A 24,010-nucleotide genomic window follows, 5' to 3' on the forward strand; every position below is an offset into this window, starting at 1 on the left:
AAACTCCAGACAAGCTTGATGGGCCTTATTCTTTACCCGTTTCAATTTTGTCTTAACCTACAGACCTGGTTCTAAGAATACAAAGGCGGATGCTTTGTCCAGGAGCTTTCTACCTCATCAACTACCCACTGGTGAATCACCACCTATAATTCCGGCTTCTATCATTCAGGTTGGGTTGACCCAGGACTTAGGAAACACCATACGTCAATTTCAGAAGATAGCCCCAGCTGAAACACCAGCGGGGCACCTTTTTGTGCCGGTGCATCTTCGTAGAGCTGTCCTCTCTGAGGTCCATGAGAATAAATCGGCCGGGCATCCGGGTATCTCTAAAACCCTTGACACGTTCAGTATGGTGGCCTTCACTGTACTCTGATGTTGAGAGCTTTGTCCGCACTTGTGAAGATTGCGCAAAAAATAAAACCTTCAAAATCTCTCCTTCAGGTCCACTTATGCCTTTGTCTACGCCTATGAAACCCTGGACACATCTATCAATGGATTTTATTGTGGATCTGCCATATTCTTCAGGAAACAACACTATTTGGGTGATAGTGGACCGGTTCAGCAAAATGTCCCATTTTGTTCCATTGACAAAGCTTCCTAGCGCTCAGGATCTGGCTGTGCTATTTGTACAGCATGGCCTACCCACTGATATTGTTTCGGACCGGGGTTCCCAATTTGTTGCCTAGTTCTGGAAGTCCTTCTGTAGTCTTCTGGGGATTAACATCAGTCTCTCCTCACCCTATCATCATCAATCCAATGGGCAGACTGAAAGAGTGAACCAGTCATTGGAACAGTTTCTACGTTTATACACTACAGAGTTTCAAGACAATTGGTCATCATTGCTTCCGTGGGCTGAGTTCGCATATATTAAAAAGGAATCTTATTCCTCCACCCAAACCTCTCCTTTTTTCTGTAACTTTGGCTTCCATCCAAGATCCAATTCCTTGTCCCTGCTCAACTCTCCTGGCCTTCCGGAGATCAGTTCCACAGCTTCATACCTCAAATCTGTTTGGAAAAAAAATGCATACTGCATTAGTACGGGCCTCTTTCCAGTCTAAAAAATTTGCAGACCGCCATTGGAAGGACTGTTCGCTTAAGGTGGGGCAAAAAGTCTGGTTATCCACCCGCAATATCAAGCTCAAACAGCCCTGCAAAAAACTGGGCCCTAGATTTATTGGCCCATTCCTGATCACCAAACAGGTCAATCCTGTCGCCTTCAGGCTAAAGCTTCCTCAGTCACTTAGGATGTCGAATACTTTTCATTGTTCTCTCCTGAAGCCTGCTATCCCTGCACGCAAGTCTAGGCTACGTTACTTATGGAAATTTCAGCCTGTCATTCCGGAAGGTCACAAAAAATTCTTGGTGGAGAAGATTCTGGACTACAAAAAGGTCCAGGGGCAAATCCATTTCTTAGTTCAATGGAAAGATGGTGGCCCAGAGGAAAGATCTTGGATTCCATGGAGACGCCTGCACGCCCGCAAACTCATTGAGGAATTATTCAAGCAATTCCCTGGAAAAACTGGATGTCGGGGTGCCTTGACCCCTCCTCAAGGGGCGGTACTGTTACGAGCCGCGGCGGTACCCAGCCGCGGCGGCGGTACCCAGCCGCCGCGACTCTCTCACAGGCGTCCCGGCCGTCGCTATGACGACCGGGACATCATTTCCAGGGCTCGTCCCGGCCGTTGCCTAGGCCACGGTCGGGATGCTGAAAGACATAGCGCCGCGTCCTGGCAACGGAGAACAACCGGGCGCGTGCGCAATTAAAGAAACTAGCCTGTGGGCTAATTAGGAATATTTTATTTATTAGGCATAGGCTGGGGGCGGTTTCAGAGTTAGGCTCTCATTGGTCACATTGAGTATTTAAGGCAGGGATGATGGCTTAGCCTCCCTGCCGGTTATAGCTTCCAGACTTCTGTGTTGGTGCCTGCTACTGTGCTGTTGGTGTTAACCTTTGGACCTCCGTTTGCCGTGTATGACCCCTACCTGTACCTTGGACTTGTCTTTTTGCCAGTGCCCTTGACCTTCTGGCTTGAACCTCTGATACTGCTGATTTGCTCGTGACCCCGACCCCTGGTGTGTTTTCTGACGATTCTATCTAGCAAGTGACCCCTGACCTCGGCCTGTTCTTTGGATACGCTGTCTGCCATAACCCTCTGCTCCTGGGTTCTCCACAGCTGGTACACATCACTCAACCCTTTGTTAGTCAGTGGCCAGACTTTCGGAGCAGACTCTGGGTGTTGTTGTACTGGCTAGAGGGGTTCCTGACACTTGCCCCTTGTTTTAGATTGGGTTAGATGTTGAACTTGGCTTCTGGTTACTTGTGATGTAGTAGGCAACATCATAGAAGAAGCGGAGGGTAAGAGTGTGGCAGACAATGTAGAATAAAAGAATAGAATGGAGGGCAGACTGTAGACTAAGAGATGTCTCAAAAAACATACAAGGATATTACAGCAATATAGAAGCTCAGTACTCTGCTGAGATCCTAAATCACAAAATGGCAGGGATGAAAAATTGCCTCTCCAACTGTTATATATGGCATGCAGGTATGTTCTCCTGTGATAGCCTGGGTATGAATGGCTTGGCGTTGTCACATCCCTAACTGCCTGGATACGGTTGACGGCTGAGAATAATTAACAGGTGAGTCAGAGAGCTTGCATATGGTATTGAAGGGATGCCCAAACGTGCACTGAGAACCAAACAGTGTGGGACATGTGGAAAAGTTTCAATCACTTGCAAACATGAGGGCTGCCACGCTGTACTAACAGTGCCTTTTTTTCCTAAACCCAGTCCTCGGCTACCCCTAACAGTGCAGGTATTCCAGGTCAGAAGTGAAATAATTAGTACCACCTGTGGATCTTTCAAAATGTGTCAGTCAGCAGTGAATACACCTGTGCTCCAGAAAAGAGATGTAGAAAACATGAACTGTTAGGGATACCTGAATACTGGGTTTGTGTATAGTGAAATCATCATGTCACCTCCCTGTCAGCAAAAGTTGAGAAAATAGAACTGATTTAGGTCAGCATATATTACCAATTTTCCATTCACATGATTGAATATATGTATGGTACACTGGCTTAAATAAACTGTCTGTTTTTGTAATTTAGAAATGCAAAAACTATCCCCACTGCATTCTAAAGCATAATAGAACAAGACATTTCCTTTCGGTTACCAAAATAAATACAGGTGCAGTTTGTATTTAATTGGGTGGGGCACTCTATTTTAACAAGAACTAGAAAACAGGACCTCTGTGTTTAAGTGCCTGCTTAATAGCCTCTAGGCCAATCTTTCACATGCAGTCCTTAACGCCTTCCTGCTTTATGTACGTCATTCCTTTTCTCTTCTTCATGCCCCATCGGCCCAAGTTCTTATTCCTAGCGTTATGCCCCACTGCTTTTACCATTCCTACTGAAAACTGGAGCAGCATGTAGAGAACAGTGGGTCATAAAACAGAGAATAATTCTAGGCAGCACTTATAGCAAGGTGGCAGAGTGGTTAGCATTGCTGCCTCATAGATCTTTGATCATGAGTATGATTCCATCCAGGGTTTTATCTGGAGTTTTTATGTTCTCCCTGTGTTTGTGTGGGATTCCGCTGGTTTCCTCCCACAGTCCAAAAACATACTGGTAGGCTAATTGGCTTCTAACATAAATGGACTCTAGTGTTTGTGTGTGGAAGGGAATTCAGAATGTAAGCTGGGACTGATGGAAATGATTACATATTCTCATTACAGCTCTTTGCAATATGATTTGCGCTATATAAGTATACTATAATTATAATAACTCAATCCTCTTATTTGCCTGGAGCAGCCAACATCCACATAACATGACCTTCCCCTCTGTACAAAGTAGCGAGGTCACTGTGCCAGCAGCACATCTGAGATTAGAGAAGGAGAGCCGTACAATCTCCATCACATAGTCTACTTCCTTCCTCTGTGGGAAAGAGTTGAGTGATTCCTGCTTTCTTTATAAAAGCACTGTAAGGGATTTTTTAATGAGGCCCTGTTATGCACCAGCTTGTTGCAAAACGGTTATTTATTATTGGCTCCACTTCAGAAATTGTATATATGGAGCACATTAATAGAAAAAGCACAACAGGTTAACAAATGTAAACCACATTCCAGAAATGCATTGGGACTGTTCCAGCCTTACACCTAACTTTCAGTAGTTGTTGGAAATCTGGTCCCCCCCTAGTCACATTTACTTTAAACAAACCTGGGAAAATGGGATAGATAGACCAATGATTGATGCAGTTGTGTGACCACATCTTTAAAAGATGGGCATGTGCGCATGGGCCCCAAAAATCCCAGATGGGGACTTTCCAGTGGTTGAAAATGCTATGGAAGTCAAATCCCTGCCTGCCGGAGGACTGGAGGGACTTACATGACTCACAATGGTATCACTTCTCTTAACGGTGGACTCTGAACACACTAAAAAAGGCTTGTTGGGAAATTTTACATACAATTTATTTAAGAAACCTGGGGGCAAATGTATGAAGCTGCGAGTTTTCAGCGGGTTAAAAAAAAAAGGAGATGTTGCCTATAGCAACCAGATTCTAGCTATCATTTTGTAGAATGCACTAAATAAATTATAACTAGAATCTGGTTGCTATAATCAACATCTCCACTTTCCAAACCAACTGGAAAATCCGCAACTTGATACACATACCCCCTGGAGCATAAACATCAATTGCATCAACCCAAGCACATTCTTCTGGACTGTAACCCTTCCAATCCATTAAAAATTAATTTTCTCCAGGAAAAGCCTAGAATCTGCCTAACCTCAAATGAATTGACCATAGTGCCTTAGGACAGTGGTTCCCAAACTGTGTGCCTAGGCTCCCTGGGGTGCCTTGGCGATCTCACAAGGGTGCCTCGGCCAGGACCAGTAGTAAGCAAGGTGGGGGACTACTTGGTAATTATTTTGGCTTAGGGGTGCCTTGAAAAAATTATGGAGGCCCTAAGGGTGCCTTGAACTGAAAAAGTTTGGAATCCACTGCCTTAGGATATGCTTCATGCAGGGTACTTTTAGTTGTAGGTTCTGAGTTGACAACCAAACTCAATCTACTATTTTCATCATGAGAACAGTGGTGTGGATGATTTCTTGACATTTTACTCAACATCAGACTAAATATTAGAGAGATATGGACATAATGAGCTGATCACTGGCAATTCAGCTGATGGTAAGGAAGAAAGCTTTAGCATGAAGGGATCTACAATGGGATATACAATGAAAAAGGAAGTAGATAAGGGAAGTGTCATGAAATTGATTATTGTGGGTGAATTCTGCCCATGAACAAATGTGTACCCAGTTGTCTTGGTTAGAGGAAATATAGGGCCTGATTCATCTTCGGACAAAAGTCCTGTTGTAAACAATATATTTAGTGAAATTGCTCTGCACATGCTCAGAAATGGATCTTACATCAGTGAACACAATTGCATGCAATGCAGGTCCAAACGCAAATTACACTTCTGACTGCCTACGACTTTAAAGGGAAATGGGGGTGTGAAGGGGTAGATGCACATAGGCAATGGACAGAAAAGGTGCGCGGAGGCAAGTGCATGCACATTCATCAGATTCAAGCTCTGGGCATCTCTTAGGTACCTGTTTTTTAGCGTATCATTTGTACCATCTACAGGGCAAGTGTAAGTGCCGACTGATAGTGATGACAGACAGTTATGCATGCCAGAATATGTGATTGCAAGTAAAACATGCATTTTATGTACTGTATGCATGAAGAACTTGAGTCATGCATTTCATGTAAAAAAAATGAATATATTTTTATTAATGATTAGGTTAATTTATTTAATATAATTGTATTTTGGCATGTGTTCTGATGAGCCTTTATATTGCACATATGTAAATGCATTTACCCGCAGTCTGTTTTGTCTGTCTGCATACGATAACTATAGCCAGAGCGTACTTATAATCATATTCAATTGGAGATGTTTGTTGAGACATTCTTGTACTTTAATCCGGGCGAATGTGTGTGCAAGTTCTGTGCAATTTATTTAAATGCAAATTGAGTTCACACTGCGTTCCAAGCTGAAACACGCCCTTAGACTCTAAGAAAAGTTTCCATAGCTTGATTTAATCGTTCTGTTTGTCCATTTGACAGGGAATGATAGACTATAAAAAAAGTTGAACCGGATCCTCAAATGTTTGCACACTGATCTCCAGAACATAGATTAATTGTTCTCTGCGATCTGATACAATCTCCTGAGGATATTTATTAGGTCCAAATATTTCTTTAAAATACAGGGCAGCCAAAGTAAGAGCACAAGGAAGATCAATCAATGGAATGAAGTGGACCATTTTAGAGATGCTCTCTATCCCTACCCAAATAATTGTTGAATAATCAGATACAAAGTCTCTCTCATCCTGGAAAAAGAGCTAGCCAATGGTAGTCCGGTGAAATGAGTTCAACAGTTTTACAAGACCTGCTACTTCCCAGAAAACAGGAGAATGGTGCCCACAGCAGAAGTTTCTTCCATAGTCTAGGCACAATGCAGGTCTATCCACGAGGAGATCAGAAGGAATCAATGAGGTGACAAAAGATATTTTAGGTCACGTGTAAGGCAGTTTTGCTGAATCAGCATCTGGTTCAAGCTCACGTGACCAGGACAATGTGACACCATTCTGATGCTTATTCCCTGGTCTGAAAGTTATATATAAGTTGAAACATGTAAAAAAAACAGAGCACATCTGCCAAGCCATGGGTTGGGATGTCTGCAGACACTAAGTTTTTGGGATCAGTGTAAATTGTCTCTGCAGAATAAATCTCCATACTTCAAGGGTGAGCTTCATGGCAAAGAGTTCCTTGTCTCCATTTGTCTGTCTCTTTGCCTACCCTACCATAGGGTCAGTTTATTAAAAACTGGAGATAGGGATGGTTTCTATCGCAGCTTACTGCAGTGATAGAAAACTTCCTAGCGATACCGACAAGAAGTGGTAAGACTTAACTTACCACTTCTATGGCCAGTCAACATAGATATGCACATCGGTTCACGCATGGTCAGTAGAACTAAAATTGCAGACTCTCATCTCCATTGGTATATAAAAAAAACAGGTGTTTTTACCATAAATAGGGCTTTTCTATACTTAACAAATAGAGCCTCATAGGCACTGTCTGTTGCCCATGCAGTTTGACCTTAGCATGTGTCTGCTAATCTTCCAGCCTAACCAGAGTCTCCATTTGTCTCTTTATTGTCACAGTCCAAATCTCTTTCTACCATTATTCCTAAACCTGGAATTTTGTATTTTGGAAATAAATGTTTTTCTTGGTTCTATGTTTGTAGTCTCTTAAGTATCTGTTGCTCGTGAATATACTGGTGGTCTGCCAGTTGCTTTTGATGCCACTGGTCTGCTATATGCCTCTGACACCGTGGTCCTCTTTTGATTGTTACACATAGTATATTCTTAAAGACAACTGAGATTACATTTCATGTTGATGGTATAATCCTGCATATAATAGAAATGTATCACGATTTATAACAGTCCGGACAAAGATAACTTCTGATGATAATATATAATGACAATGTTTTTATATATATAATATATATATATATATATATATATATATATATATATATATATATATATATATACTGTAAATTATTAAGCTGACAGATTGCTGATACTTACTGGAACAAGGAATTTTTTAATCTCTTCCAAAGCATGACTCATACGTGAATATGCTTCTCCAGGAGCAGCAAACACTTCAATTAATACGTGAAGTTCATCACTCAAGTGTGCATATTTTGCCTCTCCGCTATTCCTTAACTCTTCTTCCTGAAAGATGACATTTATAGAAATGAGTCCTCATATTTTGCATTGATTTACAGCAAAAGGGCACGCTCACACAGAGCTATAAATATAGAACCAATTGAGGATTGAATGTAGTAGGCAGAGCATAGAAATTTTCAAACTAATATGTGTTCAAGCAAAAAAAACGACAATTATATACATTTATAATATTTTATAGCATTTCAAACAAATGTAGATAGTTGCATGCAAGTTCTTCTCTTTATTCTTACAGCTTATTCTTAGAGATTTAAATAATTCAAATTTGAAATTTAGAAATACAAAGATAAAGTAAAGTCACATTTATTATTTTGTATTTTAATTACTAAATAGAAATATGGCCACATGGACTTTTAATAAAATAGATCACTTGAGTGCTGCTATATGTGAATCTGTTTTATTTGAATATATTTCCCGAGCTGTGAAGGTGAATCAGATCAGTGACTAGTGCAGGAACACTTTAAGCTCAAACACACAATATCACTGTGGGGATTACAATGAATGTGGAAGATACATGTGGAAACTTGGTCTCGTCTGAATAGACTTTATATTTGGTGGACGTTCTGCAATGATATAATAGTAATAACAATAATAATAATAATTTGTTCTAATCCAAAAAGGCTGTCCAATATACCTAAATGTTAGAGTAGTTAAAGTGGTAAATGGGATCACAATACAACTGCAATCCACAAATTGCTATTTCAATCCAGATGACTAAGCAGCTTTGTGCTTGGTAAGTGCCTTAGTAGAAGGTTGGAGGAATCTATTCCTGGGAGTATCTTTGTAAATGAATTATCATTCTTATATTGTGGAGACAGTGAAATATTCAACTGGGGAATTAGGTTAATTATTACTATAGGTTTTATCCATATACTATGTGTAAACGTATGAGGCATAGAGGTGGCATTTGGACTGCAATTGTTTTTTTACATTGTCTTGAACAGAGATCATACAATGAATTATTTCATACAAAAAACATAAATTTATAGTTATACTAGTATGGACTTACAATACAGACTGAAGAATGTCCATATTAAGAATGTTAATATTAAGCTATGTTATTAATGCCTCAGCACTGAAAAGCACAATAGGGACCTCATTTAGAGTTGGATGTAGGTCCAAAACTCCCCATTGCACCTCTAAGTGTTGAAAGGCGAAATCAGGGAGGGAAGCAGAAGGCTGATGTAAACGGAGTACAGAAACTTACACACTGCTCTGAGTGTAGTCACAACCCCCCCCCCCCCACCCCATATTTTTTCTAATAATTCATCAAAGTAATATATATATATAAATAATTATTACCGGGGGCTGCACCCACCCATGACAACAATTCACAAAAAGGGAAAAAGAAAATGTGTGCACAAGACACACTCCATGGTTTACAAATTTCCCACATTTAAAACATGGATTTCTGCTTTATTGGTATGATACCAATAAATACCTTGTGCACGCATTTTCTTTTCTTTTGTCTTTTTTGTCAACTGAGTACAGTAAGGACATTCCACACACCTTACTACATATGTAGAGTGCTTCTTGGAAGGCATATCTGCTACAACGGTTTCACCATTGGTCAATGGTCAGAAGCACGGTCCTTGTATGTTTTTTTAAAAAAATAATAATAATAACTATAACTAATAATAAATCACCGACCCCCCAAAAGGGCTAACCTGCCCTAGTGCTGCCACCCTATGTTAAAATGGGCATAATCAGGAGGATAAAAAAAACGTGGGATCCCCAAGAAATTGCCAATACTAGCACTAGGGTATGCCAGCCTGGGCTGGTTGAAATATAGCAGGGAAACCCACAGTATGGGGTCTTCTTGACATAATACCAAATCATCCCTAGGCCAGTCAGCACCAGGCTTTACTCCCTAGTTATAACCAGCCACATGATGAGAGCACTAAGACTCTTCCCACACATCTGATGTGGTGGGTTTGGGGTATTTAAGTAAAATAAAGAGTTAATAATCCATTTGTCCATGGTGCACTACAGGTCTCAGCATGTCTAGGCTGTTTTAAGTGTTTCAGCATGTTCGGCATTCAGGCAATTGAGGAACCACTAGAGACTGTAGTACATCAGAGAAAATATAGATACCCCCCCCCCCACAACACTCTTTATTTTGTCACCTAATCATAAGGATGGCACCAGGACCATCGGCAACTTCATCTGTAAGCAGTGCTAGCCTTCAGAAAATAAAAATCACTAATAGATGTTACTAGCCTAGCTTAAGAGCTCCCATTGTAAATGAGCTTTTAGAGGCTGTACAAATATACTTATAACTGGGAGATCACTTATGCTCTGAGGTCAGGAAGTGGAAAAATCTCCCAGTTATAAGTGCATCATCATAGACAAAATAGATTATTAACTCTTTACTATACTTAATTACTCAACACCCACTGCACCAAGGGTGTGGGAAGATCCCTAGTTCTATCAGCATGGGGCTGGTTTTTACTAGGGATTGGGTCCTACAAAAAAATTATCCCCCTAGGGAATTCAGTCTTGTGCTCCGTTATCTCCAGTGAAGGGCAATCTTAATGCTTCAGCGTACTAAGTCATTTTGGACAATACTATGCTTCCAACTTTGTAACAACAGTTTGGGGAAGGCCCTTTTCTATTCCAACATGGCTGTAACCTAGTGCACAAAGCAAGGACTACAAAGACATGGTTTGAGGAGTTTGGTGAGGAAGAAATTGACTGGCCGCACAGAGACCTGGCCTCAACCCCATCAAACATCTTTGGGATGAACTGGAGCGGAGATTGCAAGCCAGGCCTTATTGTCCAACATCAGTGCCTGACCTCATAAATGGTCTACAGAATGAATGGGCACAAATTCCAAGAAGAGTGGAAGATGTTATAGCTGCAAAAGGAGGGCCAACTCCATATTAAAGTATATGTATTTGAATACAAAGTCATTACAGTCCCTGTTGGTGTAATGGTCAAGTGTCCGAATACTTTTGTACGTATAGTGTAACTTGTATTGCTAACAGTCAGCTTAGGCTGCATATTTCCAGGTCACCACTGGACTTTGCATAATACATACTAAATTTGTGGGAGGTGCAGGTAGTTATAGATGGGTGCTGACTGCAGCAATCTAATCAAAGCCAGGAGTCTCAGGGACTCCCTTCACTGCCAGCCAATCACAAATGGCCATTGTTGGAAAACACTTGTGATTGCCTGCTGTTGAATGGTAACTCCTGGAGGATCCCTGTTTTGATCATTAAGCAGTGGTCAGTGCAACACTGCAGGTGGGTCTTTTGAACAGCAATGGTTTAACAAAGAAAACAATATTACTTTGATAAACAAGAGTAATGTTGATTGATTTCCCAAGTTTCACTGACATCATCTAGGGACCAGAGATTGCTCCAATGGCTTGGATTTTGTACTGTAAATATGGAGTTTGATAGGGAGCCATCTGATAGTGGGGAATATAATGGTTCCAGAAATTGTTGTAGAACAGATAGGAGAGTGAATAGTTAAGTGGTAAGAATGCCAGCAACAAGGAGATTACAGTAAACAAACTGGATAGGTTCAAGATCCTAACAGAGGATTTTGCACTGGATGCATATGGAACTGGTTGAGTTTTATCAACAGAGGAGGAAACAACAAGATTTATTTGCTTGTTTGTGTTCTGAAAATGTAAGAAATCAATTATTTATGATTCCTTGCCAATATGCATGCATGAGTATGTAAAAGTATCAAAAATTATCTTGTGACATTGATTAGTATGATGAGACATTAGTTTCGGAAATACTTGTTTTGAGAGCTAGAATTAGATCATTGGATTACGGCAGGGATATGGGAATAACTTTCCATGGCATGAGGTTTATTTCACCACACTCTTATTTCTGTCCTTATTATTTACTTATACAGTGCTGTAAAGAGAATATTTAATCTTCAGTCCCTATCCCACTAATGATTAACCTATCAGTATGTTTTTAGATTGTGGGAAAAAAATCAGAGCACCCAAACAAAACCAATAAAAACACGGGGAGAAAACACAAATTAAACACTTATTCTAGCCATAATCTAACCCATGATCCCTGTGCTGTGAGGGAGCAATGCTAACCACTGGGTCACTGTGGCAGGCATGCATTTAGGGCGGGAGAGTGTCCAGTTGCCTGTTTCATTGTGTCTGATCCGGCCGCGCATCCTCCAGATCCATTCCTCCCATCCTCCCTTTAATACTGTTAACATTATGGCATATGTGGGAGCATATCACCAGACATGCACGTGTGCAGCCAGCAAGACAGACAGAGAAGTCTGCCGATCGAGGAAGGTAAGTGTGTGGGAAGGGGCTTCTAATACCCTACCTTACACTAAATTTCACAGGATCATTAGGCTGTCACTGAAACCAATTGCACACTATTTCAATTTTACATGCACATTTCGTAATTACACAACAATATTCAGTGCACCTTGGGGGACTTTTCCTATTTTTTTCTAGCTTTTGGGAGGGTACTACTAGAGACTCATCCCTATTGACAGCACCAGTAAATTTAGATTGGGCAGCACTGATAATTTATGCATACAATACTGTGCAAAAGATACAGGCAGGTGTGGAAAAAATGCTGCAAATTAAGAATGCTTTTAAAAATAGAAGTGCTAATAGTTTAATTTTATCAGTTAACAAAATGCAAAGTGAATGAACAGAAAAGAAATCTAAATCAAAGCAATCTTTGGTGTGACCACCCTTTGCCTTCGAAACAGCATCAATTCTTCTACGCACACTTGCACACAGTATTTGAAGGAACTCTGCAGGGAGGTTGTTCTAAACATCTTGGAGAATTAACCACAGATCTTCTGTGGATGTAGGCTTGCTCAAATCTTTCTGTCCCTTCATGTAATCCCAGACAGACTCAATTATGTTGAGATCAGGATTCTGTGGGGGCCATATCATCACTTCCAAAACTCCTTGTTCTTCTTTACGCTGACATTCTGAGAGAGCAGGCAAGTATGCATGTATTTTTTCATACAAACCTCGTATAATTCTAGAACCTAAAGATTTGTATCATATTTTTATTACCTTGTGTGTGCTTAGATTTGATTTATAAAGTGTTACAAAATTTCTACAGTGTTACTATAGTAATATAGTCCTACACAATTCTAATCTGAACAGCTATAATCAATAAATTAAAATATATAGCATGATGTGCTGCCAATCATTTAAAGATATTGTGATAATTTAAGTAAAGTGGGAGAATTTATGCTACCATTACCCCATTTATCAAGAAATCCAATTGCAAAAGTCTCTAGTGTACCCTTTTACTTTCCTGTTTTATATCATAGACAGTAAATTAATGCAATGCAAATGTTGCTTCCTTTCTGACAGTGTAAAATTCACTGTTGCACTTTCTCATTAAAGACGATTAAAATAATTTATCACTTCCCTCATGAGTCTTAATCAGTTTATAATTAAAAAAATATACACAGATTTAAATACTTGCTATAAATAATTTAAAATGGAAAAACTAGAACAGGAAGCTAGTGTTTCAGAAACACAACCTTAGATAATCTCCTTTCATTTAAATTATGTTTTTCAAATTTGGGTTTACAGACATTTGATATTCTACTGTATTTGTAAAAGTAGTGTGTAATATGTATCGTTTACAGCTTCTGTGCTTCTCATTTTTGTTGGAATTTTTATTTTGTAATTATTGAGACTTCTGGAAGAGTAAAACTAAAATGATGACTCTGTCCACTTCTCCTAATAAAACTAATATATCATTGACTACGTAAATCTAATATTTTTGCTGTAGCTTGCACTGAATAAATGTAAGTATCCAAAAACGATTCCAACCATTCCATTGTCTTGATCGACTCTCCATGTACCTCATTTAAGAATGCAAAACTGGGTTAACTTTTTCCTTACATATGTCTACACTCTAGTAAATCACGATTCGCCTGCACTGACGGCTATATGCTTTCATGAGTACGAGAAAATGGATTGAAATATCAAAACATGCTACCTACAGTGTGCAGTGGTGTGGTCTGCCAAGAATTTAAAATCTGTTTAGGAATCATGGGGAGAGTTGGGAGGAGATTAATAGAACAAGAAAAAAGGTACTATACTGTGTAAGGTAGGGATCAAATTAGAAGTCTGGAGACAGGTGTACTGTTTAAGAGGTTCTTTATTAGATCCAAGAGTAGGAACATAAAAAAAGTTAACACAGGAACTGAAGTGAGGAGGTTGAAGAATACAAGGTGTAGGGGCTGTACACAATAGAAACTATTACTGTATACAATAGACTATTTCCACCAGCAGAGGAGGGTACCACAGAGTGAACTACTCTCTTTCCACTTAGTAATCTACTCCATGCTGGGCCTGATAAGCCTTATAAAGCGTATAGCCAATCCAGTGAGAGGATGGGGTGTAACTATCCCATACTACTAGACACGTTAACCATTTTCTCATATATGGCAAACGCTCAACATGCCACAAACACATAAATGTTTTAATGCAAAACAAAAAATGTAGATTTTGCCAAATGCCTGTAATTATTCTTTAAATGCAATTTACCTATTTTTTTTTTATTACATGTACAGTAATTGGCAGTTCTATCAGCACTATGTGTGAAAGTGATAATAGGTATTCATACAGATATACAGTACATCTGTTCAATATGTAATAGGTTTTGCTATTTAGAACTGGTGGGACAATGGTGTACCTAGGAAGAGTAAAAAAAGTATCTGGTTACAAAAATGTTTTGTTCCAATTATTTATCTTTTAAAGAGTGTGACATGCAAACAGTCAGAAGATGAATACTATAAAGCATCCTGCAGCATGAATGGCTGGTAAATAGACAGATAATTTATTTAATAAAGTCAATAAAGGTAATAAAGTTAATATCAATAATATGTAAATCAAGAAGTATATCCACATTCCAGTTTTTTGGACTACGTCCATAAAACCACATTGCAATATCTGTTGTAAGCTTCTGGATCTGTTTGGGAATACGAATGGTGGAAAGAGTAAAACAGCGCTTCAACGTACTACCAACTGCCACCCTAGGGTCACTCCCTTTATTCATTTTTAGTTTCATCTAAAATACTATTCATTTTAGTCTCAATTATGATTTCAGTTAATCAAAAAAGTGAGGGGACAGTGGGATGGTTTTCATCATCATCATCATTTATTTATATAGCGCCACTGATTCCGCAGCGCTTTACAGAGAACTCACTCACATCAGTCCCTACCCCATTGGAGCTTACAGTCTAAATTCCCTAACATATACAAACAGACAGACAGACAAACTGGGGTCAATTTGTAAACAGCCAATTAACCTACCAGTATGTTTTTGGAGTGTGGGAGGAAACCGGAGCACCCGGAGGAAACCCACGCAAACACGGGGAGAACATACAAACTACTTACAGATAAGGTCATGGTCGGAAATTGAACTCATGACCACAGTGCTGTAAGGCAGAAATGCTAACCACTTAGCCACCATGCTGCCCATAAGGTTTTTATGTTTTATGTTTAAATTGCATTGATCAAAATGTGGCTAGATGTGCTTTCCTGTATGAAGTGCACCTGGAAGCATCCCATAGAAAATATAGGCCATCACAATCAGATATGTAAAAAACTTTTAATAGACATAAATATTTTGCAGCTTCCCATTAAACAGGAATCTGCACCCTAAACGTGCGTTCACTAACTCTTTCAGTCTATCGTATGTAGGAGACCTGTTTACTCTTTTATTTCCATACCCAGCACATTAACCATAAGTTACTTTGAATATCCAAAGTGCTGCACGGTTAGGATTGAACAGTTAGATGCATCCACTGTGTGACAGGGGCTCAATCTTGCTGTTTGTCTAAAAGAAAAATGCTCAATCTGTACCAGAGAGTGCAGTCACAGTGTTTCAGAAGTTACAATTGACACAAATCATATTTGGGGGTAAATGTATCAATCTCCGGTTTTGTCAACTCGCGGGAGTTCGGCGAGATGACAGCTTAAATTTAAAGTGGCGCAGGCAGCGCCGCTTTAAATTTAAGCTGTCATCTCGCCGAACTCCCGCGAGTTGACAAAACCGGAGATTGATACATTTACACCTTGGTGATCTTATCTGGTGGTTACGCACTTTTTCCACAAAATAATTTATACACAAGTGTCTGAATCACCATCTTCAGATACTTGCCTCTTAGGCATTCATCATAGGAGTACTGAACAAGCCAGGAACTTCACCACGGTTATCCATTACAAACAGGGATCTTAACAATGTACTTGCCTTCTATTATCAAATTATTAAAGCAGAATGCTGTGCAAAAATATTGCTGGCTGCCTCCCAATTAAAATCATCGAATGTGAGTATTCTCACCTGACACTCCCATCAACCTACATAGAAACAGATAAACATAGAATTTGATGGCAGATAAGAACCTCTTAGACCATCTAATCTCACCTTTTTTAACATATGGTAACCTCAAATCCTATTTGATCCTTAGTTGTTTGTAAGAATAGCATTATGACTATCCTAAACATGTTTTATTTGTTCTACTGTATTAGCCTAAAACACCTCTGATGGAAGGCTTTTCCACTTATTCACTACCCTTTCTGCGAAGTAGTTTTCCTCAAATTTCCTATGAACCTACTTCCCACCAGTTTCAGTGCATGTCTTTGTGTTCTAATATGTCTCTCTTTTGAAGAATATTTCCCTCCTGTACCTTTTTAAAACCCTTGATATGTTTGTAAGTTTCTATAAAGTCCCCCTTTCCCTTCTCTGCTCCCAACTATACATATGAAGATCTTATAGTCTTTTCGAGTTATGTGTGATGTAGGCCATGCACCATTTTAGTTGCCCTTCTTTGCACAGTCTCTGATGTATATATATCCTTCTGGAGATAAGTAAAACCCTGCAAATCACAGATATATTACTGTATGCACTCATTCAGAAAACTAAAGTTCCCCAGAGTGCCTCTGGCAAGTTTAATGCAAATTGTGGTGGCCATTTTTGGGTGGACAGATAGCAAAATACAGCCCAGGCTGCTCTATAGAGCCCAATATTGTACTAGAAGGCTTCAGGATATTATTGGGAAAAAGAGGAAGAGCCAAAAACGGACTCGCTAGAGAGAGAAGTAATGTGTGACTGCTGGCTGAGCTAATGTGGATCTTCCCACCAAGAGTCACTGAATGCTATAGCTGAATTGTTGTCCTGAGGGATGTTTGCTGCCAGCACCTTTGCAGTATAGGAAAAGGCCTAACTTGCCCCTGCCCATGAGATGTCAGCAGGACTCAAATGAAGACAGATAACTTTATTTTGCTTTACTATGTTCAAGTTATTTAAGTGAGACATCAAACTGTATTATGAAAACCTCTGCCCGGGACTATAACATTGCTGTTGAGATGTGTTATAGCACTGGCTAAAGGAAAAGTTTATTTCAGCCAAACTGACTGGGACATAGAGAGCAATCATTTATCACAAGAGTTTGTCTATAGTGTATCAGAAGTTTGATTCTATTGTGAAACTGCCTAAAATGGTCGCTGATGAGAGAATTGCAAGTTGCTTAACCCTACAGTTGCTGGGAGACAGCTGCATATTCCATTAGATGGATTGCTAAGTGAACTACTGATTTCACTTTGTACAAGTAAATAAGCTTCATGAGTCAGCTGAAACTTCGCTTAAACCTGTGGATTATAATTTACCCTCTTGAGTTCTGTATATCATAAAGTGAACTAGAAAGCATCTAATCTGAAACAGCTGGTTTACTCCTTGTTGCATCTCTACTGATTTTTGTGTGATAAGTATGCTCTGTATAAGTGCACTAAAAGTATTGTGATTGATTGGTCTATATTATCTGCTGTCACAGCATTTATGTTAATGGTCTAATTCACTTGTAGCAACCAGTTGTCTCCTAAAGCATCAATCCAGTGAAATCCATTTCACTGATGCACAGTGCCCGAGTTAATGTGGGGTATATTTATTCAGTGATCTATGAGTTGTGTTGATTTATGTTTGCATATTGTTGGACCAAGGTTCCTAAAATGTTATTTATTTTGTGACATGTTGAATAACATTTCATGTTGATGGTATCATGCTATTACTCCTCTTCACTACCGCTACTTATCTGCTGCTGTGGTAAGCCTTATGCCGCAAGCAAAGAGAATAAACCCACAAATTTTATGCAGTTTTTGTCCTGTGTTCCTTGTTTCATTCCAACGCTACTGGGGGAACCTTCGCCTCTCTACCATACCACCGGGCCTGTAGAATCCTTCCTTATACTACTTTTGGGGTGCCAACCATCCGCCCCGCTACAGATATGTTCCTGATGAAGCATCCAAACTGCTCACTTAGTATTTTGATTCCCGTTGAAGATGGTTGCAGGTTATCACTTTTATATAAGTCTCTATTTTCCCAGATGGCATGACTGTGGTCTATTAATCCAAATCTCTCCTCACAACACCACTTCTTTACACATACATTGAAGTTTCTCATGCAATAAGTAAAGAAGAGTATATAAATAATCTATTATTTATGTTTCATTTTATAATATATGAACAGATTGAGCCACAATTGAATTAGATAAGTGACTGTGCACACAAAAAATCATTCCCCCCCCCACCTGGGACTATGGCTTGTAAATACTTGAGGAACAGGTTTTGAACAGTTGGTCAAATTAGCATATGAAAGACTGTAGCCTAGTTCCTGTAAAAGGTAGTTTCCACGCCCACAAAAGAGGGTTTACACATGATTCAAAAAAAGCTCTGTCTCTTGATCCCTGGTGCCCAGACTGAGGGAACATGCTGCCATTTTGCTCCTAGGTGAACATGCAGGGAGGTGAGTGGCCTCATGGCCTATGGAGGCCCAGACTAGTGGGAATGATGGAGTTTGAATGGAATGGGAGAGGGGTAAGTGTGAGACTGGAATTGTGGTGTGTTGTTGAATGGAGGATGGTTGAATATGTGTAGAGTATATGAGAGTGGATGATCATTTGTACGGATAGTCATATGTGTAGAGTACATGAGAATGAATGATCATTTATACAGATGTTTAATGCTGTAATGGAGTCATGGAAGCATTGGTGTTATACATAGTTCTGTGGTTCTGTGTTGGTTTAATGCTGTAATGGAGTTTGGTATGGAAATAGTTTGCTTTATACAGTTTAGTGTAAATGCATAGAAAGTGATGGATTATTCAGGAAGTGGTCAGATTGTTAAGAAAGCATGTAGATTGTATTGGAAAATCTGCTATGCTGCTGAGGGTTTAGATGCATAGAAAGTGATTGGATTATTCAGGAAGTGGTCAGATTGTTAAATATAATGTTTTGTTAGACTGTTGGTTTACAGGGAAAGTAGAGGAGATGGATCTAGTAATGTGGTTGAAATACCATGTGTTAAAATGTGATATGAATGGAGTGTGTCTGTGTGGACTCCCTCCCCCCACCCTTCACATACACAATGCATCCAGCCCAGCAACATAGGTATAGCTTAAAACATACACACACACACACACACACACACACCTTTAGACAATAGTTAGTCAAAACACACACACAATTATTTATATATTTATATTACAGGCAATAAGTGTAATATATGGCACCAAAATCTATACTATGTGTAAAATATTGTTACACGGTTTGTTTTATAATATAATACAACACACTTTAAATTAAGTTATATCTTGCTGTTGTTATTCTTGAAGCCTGTTGATTTAAGGGAATATAAGAATGATGTTTCTTAGGTTAATTTAGAAGTACCTTTGCGAGGAGTTGGTTGATGGTAATAGTCATATATATAACGGTATTAAATGGTCACATTTCCTAGAATATTAAGATTAAAAACCATCAAAGGAGGAAATAATTTTACAATGAGTTTTGATTTAAACTCTATGTACTGGCAATGCTGCTGAAAAAGTTACAGTGGTTTCCACCTGCTTTAGAACAGTCCCAACTAGCCAGGTCATTTGTCCCTAGGTGGACAATGACATCCATCTCCCCATCATTTCTTGCTCCCTTTTAACATGCACTCTTTATCTCTTGGAGTTGTGGCTCCAGGTAAGCACCTTACTTGTTTCTCTACTTCAGTAGCTTCCAAGATGTATTCCTCTTGAAGATTTAGTTTTCCTGTCCCTATAGTTAGCAGACTGGCCAATAGCTGAGTCCAATCACATCCAATGCACTGCACTAAACCAAACATTGTATCAGATGTTAATGGTATCGACAATATTTGTGTACCTGTGTCTGTACTCTAATTTATAATTTACTTAAGTATTCAAGCTGCTTCACTTTAGGGTTGCAAGCTGTTGCAACCAATAAGCAAGCTCCAATGAGCCTGCTGCCTATTTATATAGTATCTCAGACAGCTGTTAAATTCAATTCCCTCCTAGTTTCTCTTGACACCTATTTGTTTTAACACTTAGTAAGGTGTTTGTTTTAACACCTAGTAAGGATGCACAACACAGATACAAACACACAGGGCCGCCAAGAGAAATTTGGAACCCCGGTACAGAAATTGCTTGCACTCCCCAACCCTTCAACAGGTGAGTAGCAAAGGCCCGTGGTCACATAAAGTTGGGGGCGTGGTCAACATCGGACGTAGCTTCGCTTCTTTAGACATGACATATTGCGGAGATTCAATTGCCGGCAATGTGACACACAGACATTAACGAAAATTACAGTAGAAATCTCCATTCATTTTCCCTTGCACCTCATAGAAGTGCATTGAAAAATAGGTGATTTCTCAAAAATTTCCACCGTAAATTGTCTCGCGGATGTTCCGGAGACACTTTTCGGCTAATTCCACCATTATGTATTAAAATGGTCTTACTCTCACCTACCTGTTAATGCAGCTTTCACAACCTGGTACTGTTTTTTTTGCATGGATCCTGTGATGTTGGGACTTGTTGGAAAATGTAAATATGGAAAACTGAGCAATAAGTGAACATTGTGCATAACACAGATCACGAAGTATATATTACATACACTATAATAAAATATTACTTTTATCACACCCTCCCCAGCCACATCAAGCCACTCCCCAGCTACATCACACATCACGCCACCCCCTGCCAGATCACGTCATCCCCTGCCACATCACTCATGTCACCCCCAGGCACACCACGCCACCCCCCAGACACATCACATGCCCCCCATACATATCATGTAACCCCCCCTAGTTATATTATCATGCCACCCCCAGCCACATTATGACCCCCCAAGACATATTACAACCCCCCAGACACATTATGCAATCCCCCAGGCACATTATGACACCCCCCAAGACACATTATAACCCCCCAGAGACATTATACAACCCCCCAGACACATTATGACACCCACCAAGACATATTATAACTCACCCAAGACACATTATGACATCCCTGCAGCTGACAGAAAACTTCCTGCAGATTGAGCAGGGAAGCTGTTAGTCTTGTGAGATTTGGAGCTCTTAGCTAGTCCTACAGGCTGCTGGACAGTGTGTGATGACACTATCACTATTATTTCACACTGTCTGTGGACAGCACCCACTCCGACACACACACACACTCACCAAAAAAACAAAAACAATAGTGCTCCAATGGGCCCCGGCCCCCCCGGGCCTAGGTAATTTGTACCCACCCTCTTCTCAACACAGATGCCCACTCAGCATTCTCCCTCAGATTGTAATCACTATATAGATAGCCAGACCTAATTCTGTTTCAAACTCACAATTCACACATGTAATCATGCTGCTTCACTTTAGAATTGTAAGCTACTGCAATGAGCAAACCTATTGTATTTGCAGCCACGCCCATCACAAAGAAATAAAATAATAATCGAGGTTCTCTTTAAAGGTATTGATAGCAATGAGCTTAGCAGAGCAGGTATGAAGTTGCTGGCAGTACTGCTAATTTACAATTGAAGGCTAATGGTATCTTATGGTCAAGATTCCAGCTAGCCTGACAGCCTAGCTGGTGTCTAACAGGGAATAATCAAGACTATATTCTAGATTAGCCAAGTAGAATTCTTAACAAGTGCATGAGTACAGTGTTCTTATAGTGGCAAACTTATGTCTGACTACAAAGATCGTGCTGAATCCCCCAGCCAATCCTTATAAATACTGTAACACAGCCCAAGGTTTCCATCTTCTTTATACATGTTAAAAATGTAATTTGCTGAATTATATTAAAGCATATAAAATGTACAGACTAGTAATTGAGAATATAACAACTTTTGAAATAAATTAAGTTGTAGATAGAAAGGACCTTTTGGGTACTATTACAAGAAATGGCTAAAAAAAATCAAGGATTAGTTCCAGTGACATGATTAAGTCTTTCAATATAAACATTTTAGTGCATCAGCAATAAAGCTGGAATCTTTTACAATCCGTCCAACTATTCTAATATCGTTTTGCTGTAATTGTTCCCACAGTATGTTACAATTTACAAGGAAAAAGGCCTTGATTTTGTCATCCTGCAATCAGAGATGAATTTCTGGATATTGGACTCTGGAGTTGCCGTGGTGTTAAAGAAAAAAAGCAATACAACTGCAGATATGTATAAGAAAATTTAATTGTGTGAGTAAGTAAAATTGCAAATGCATATATGCTATTCCCATTGCCCACAGGTGCCTCTCTTTTGGGGCTCTTAAATATATAAAATGGATAGTTTCAACTCTTTCTCAAAGTAGAATGTCTTGCTAAAAAGACATCCAAACACTGTGTTGTTTTCTATTTATGAAAATTAGTAGAGAAAAAAAAACTTTCACAAATCGGTATACATTTTGTGTGAGCTAACAGCAGATAATGTATCCAAGGCAGCAATCTTAGCAATTTCAAATTCACGTTTTTTCAATTTGCCAAACAACTGCGCCCTAAGTTTTTGAAGGACCTTCTTTACATGACTAAATTAGTATATCTTCCAGATACATCACAACAAATTTGCCCAGGAAATCATGTTGTTGATTAACTCTTGGAGTGTTGCAAAGACCAAAGGGCATAACAAGATATTCATAATGTCCTGATAGAACGCATTTAATACTCTTTCACTCATCTCCATCTTTAATCCGAATTAAATAATAAGACCAATGGAAAAATACTAACTTCCGTGAGATGATCAAATAATACTGAGCTCAATGGTAATAGGTAGGTGTTCATGGTGGTTACTTTATTGAGGCCCCTAAAGTCAATACAGGGTCAGAGAGTCAAAACTTTTTTAGAAATGAATTAGAACCCTGCTCCAGAGGGTGACTTGAAAGGCCTAATGAGGCTTCATATATATATATATATCCTTCCTACTGCACCCTCGGACACAAAGACCGGAGACCCGCGATCCCCAGTCACACCCGAGTACAGTGACCGAGGTTGGAACTGTGAAGCTTATGCTTATGCATACGTGAAAACCTGCAATCATCAACTTGCTTGATATGTGAGACTTCCTTTGCTGTCTGGTACGCAGATTTTATATTCATTATGCACTTATAAGTGTGTCCTTTCATGTGATTTAGGGATCTAGGTCCCACACACCCTATAGAGCATTGGTGTTTAGAGGTGCGTTACTCCCATTAGGTGTATCATCTATTGCGGTGTTACACTATGTTTGTTCTCCTTATATTGTTTTGCTGATTTATGGAGATTTGGAGGAATCAGACCAGAACAGAGGCTACTCCATCTTCGCTTTGATATTCACTGCTGCTTACCTTACGGAACGCATGTTATTACCTTTTTCCAACTTGTACATTTTGATATCACACTATGAGGTGCCCTGCCTGTTTTCTGTTGTTGTGTATATATATATATATATATATATATATATATTATGAGAATATGGAGGTAAGCACTCCTGGGACTACATTTCTGTTACATTCAATTGTTAGTTGAAGGGGTTGGCAACCCATTTCTATCAGTGTGTCTGGTCAAACCCAGGGGCGTGTTCTTGTTTTTTTGTGTATGTGTGTGTTGGTATGTATATATCCATATTCTCTCTCTATATATATTTATTTATACATTTATATATATAACATTTAATTATGTCTTACTTTATGATGCTAATATCATAATATTAATAGTAATGGGACCGACGAATAAACTGGGGAACAATTCAAGCTATCCCACACAATTGTGTCCCCAATTCATAATATGCCACATAGATGCACCTCCAAATTCATAGTATGCCACATAGTTTTGCCCTCAATTTATGGGTGTTCCTCACACTTAACCCTCCTACATTTCATAACTAAACTCGTGAGCTGCGGCATGCGCAGAAGCTCCATTTCGGCCATCATTGGCTGCTTGTGAG

At 39.4% G+C, this 24,010-nt stretch overlaps 1 protein-coding gene across 3 annotated transcripts in view; it reads right to left on the minus strand.

The window, feature by feature from the left end:
* The window catches only part of KHDRBS2 (KH RNA binding domain containing, signal transduction associated 2), a 314,320-nt gene that overhangs the window by 114,770 nt on the left and 175,540 nt on the right, over positions 1-24,010 (minus strand). For all 3 annotated transcript variants that reach the window (XM_075202569.1, XM_075202568.1, XM_075202570.1), the window contains one exon: positions 7,641-7,787. In XM_075202569.1, the coding sequence (XP_075058670.1) occupies positions 7,641-7,787 (147 nt within the window). The remainder of the gene's footprint in view (positions 1-7,640; positions 7,788-24,010) is intronic.

This window comes from Mixophyes fleayi, chromosome 3 (genome assembly GCF_038048845.1).
Source record: "Mixophyes fleayi isolate aMixFle1 chromosome 3, aMixFle1.hap1, whole genome shotgun sequence".
NCBI lineage: Eukaryota > Metazoa > Chordata > Amphibia > Anura > Limnodynastidae > Mixophyes > Mixophyes fleayi.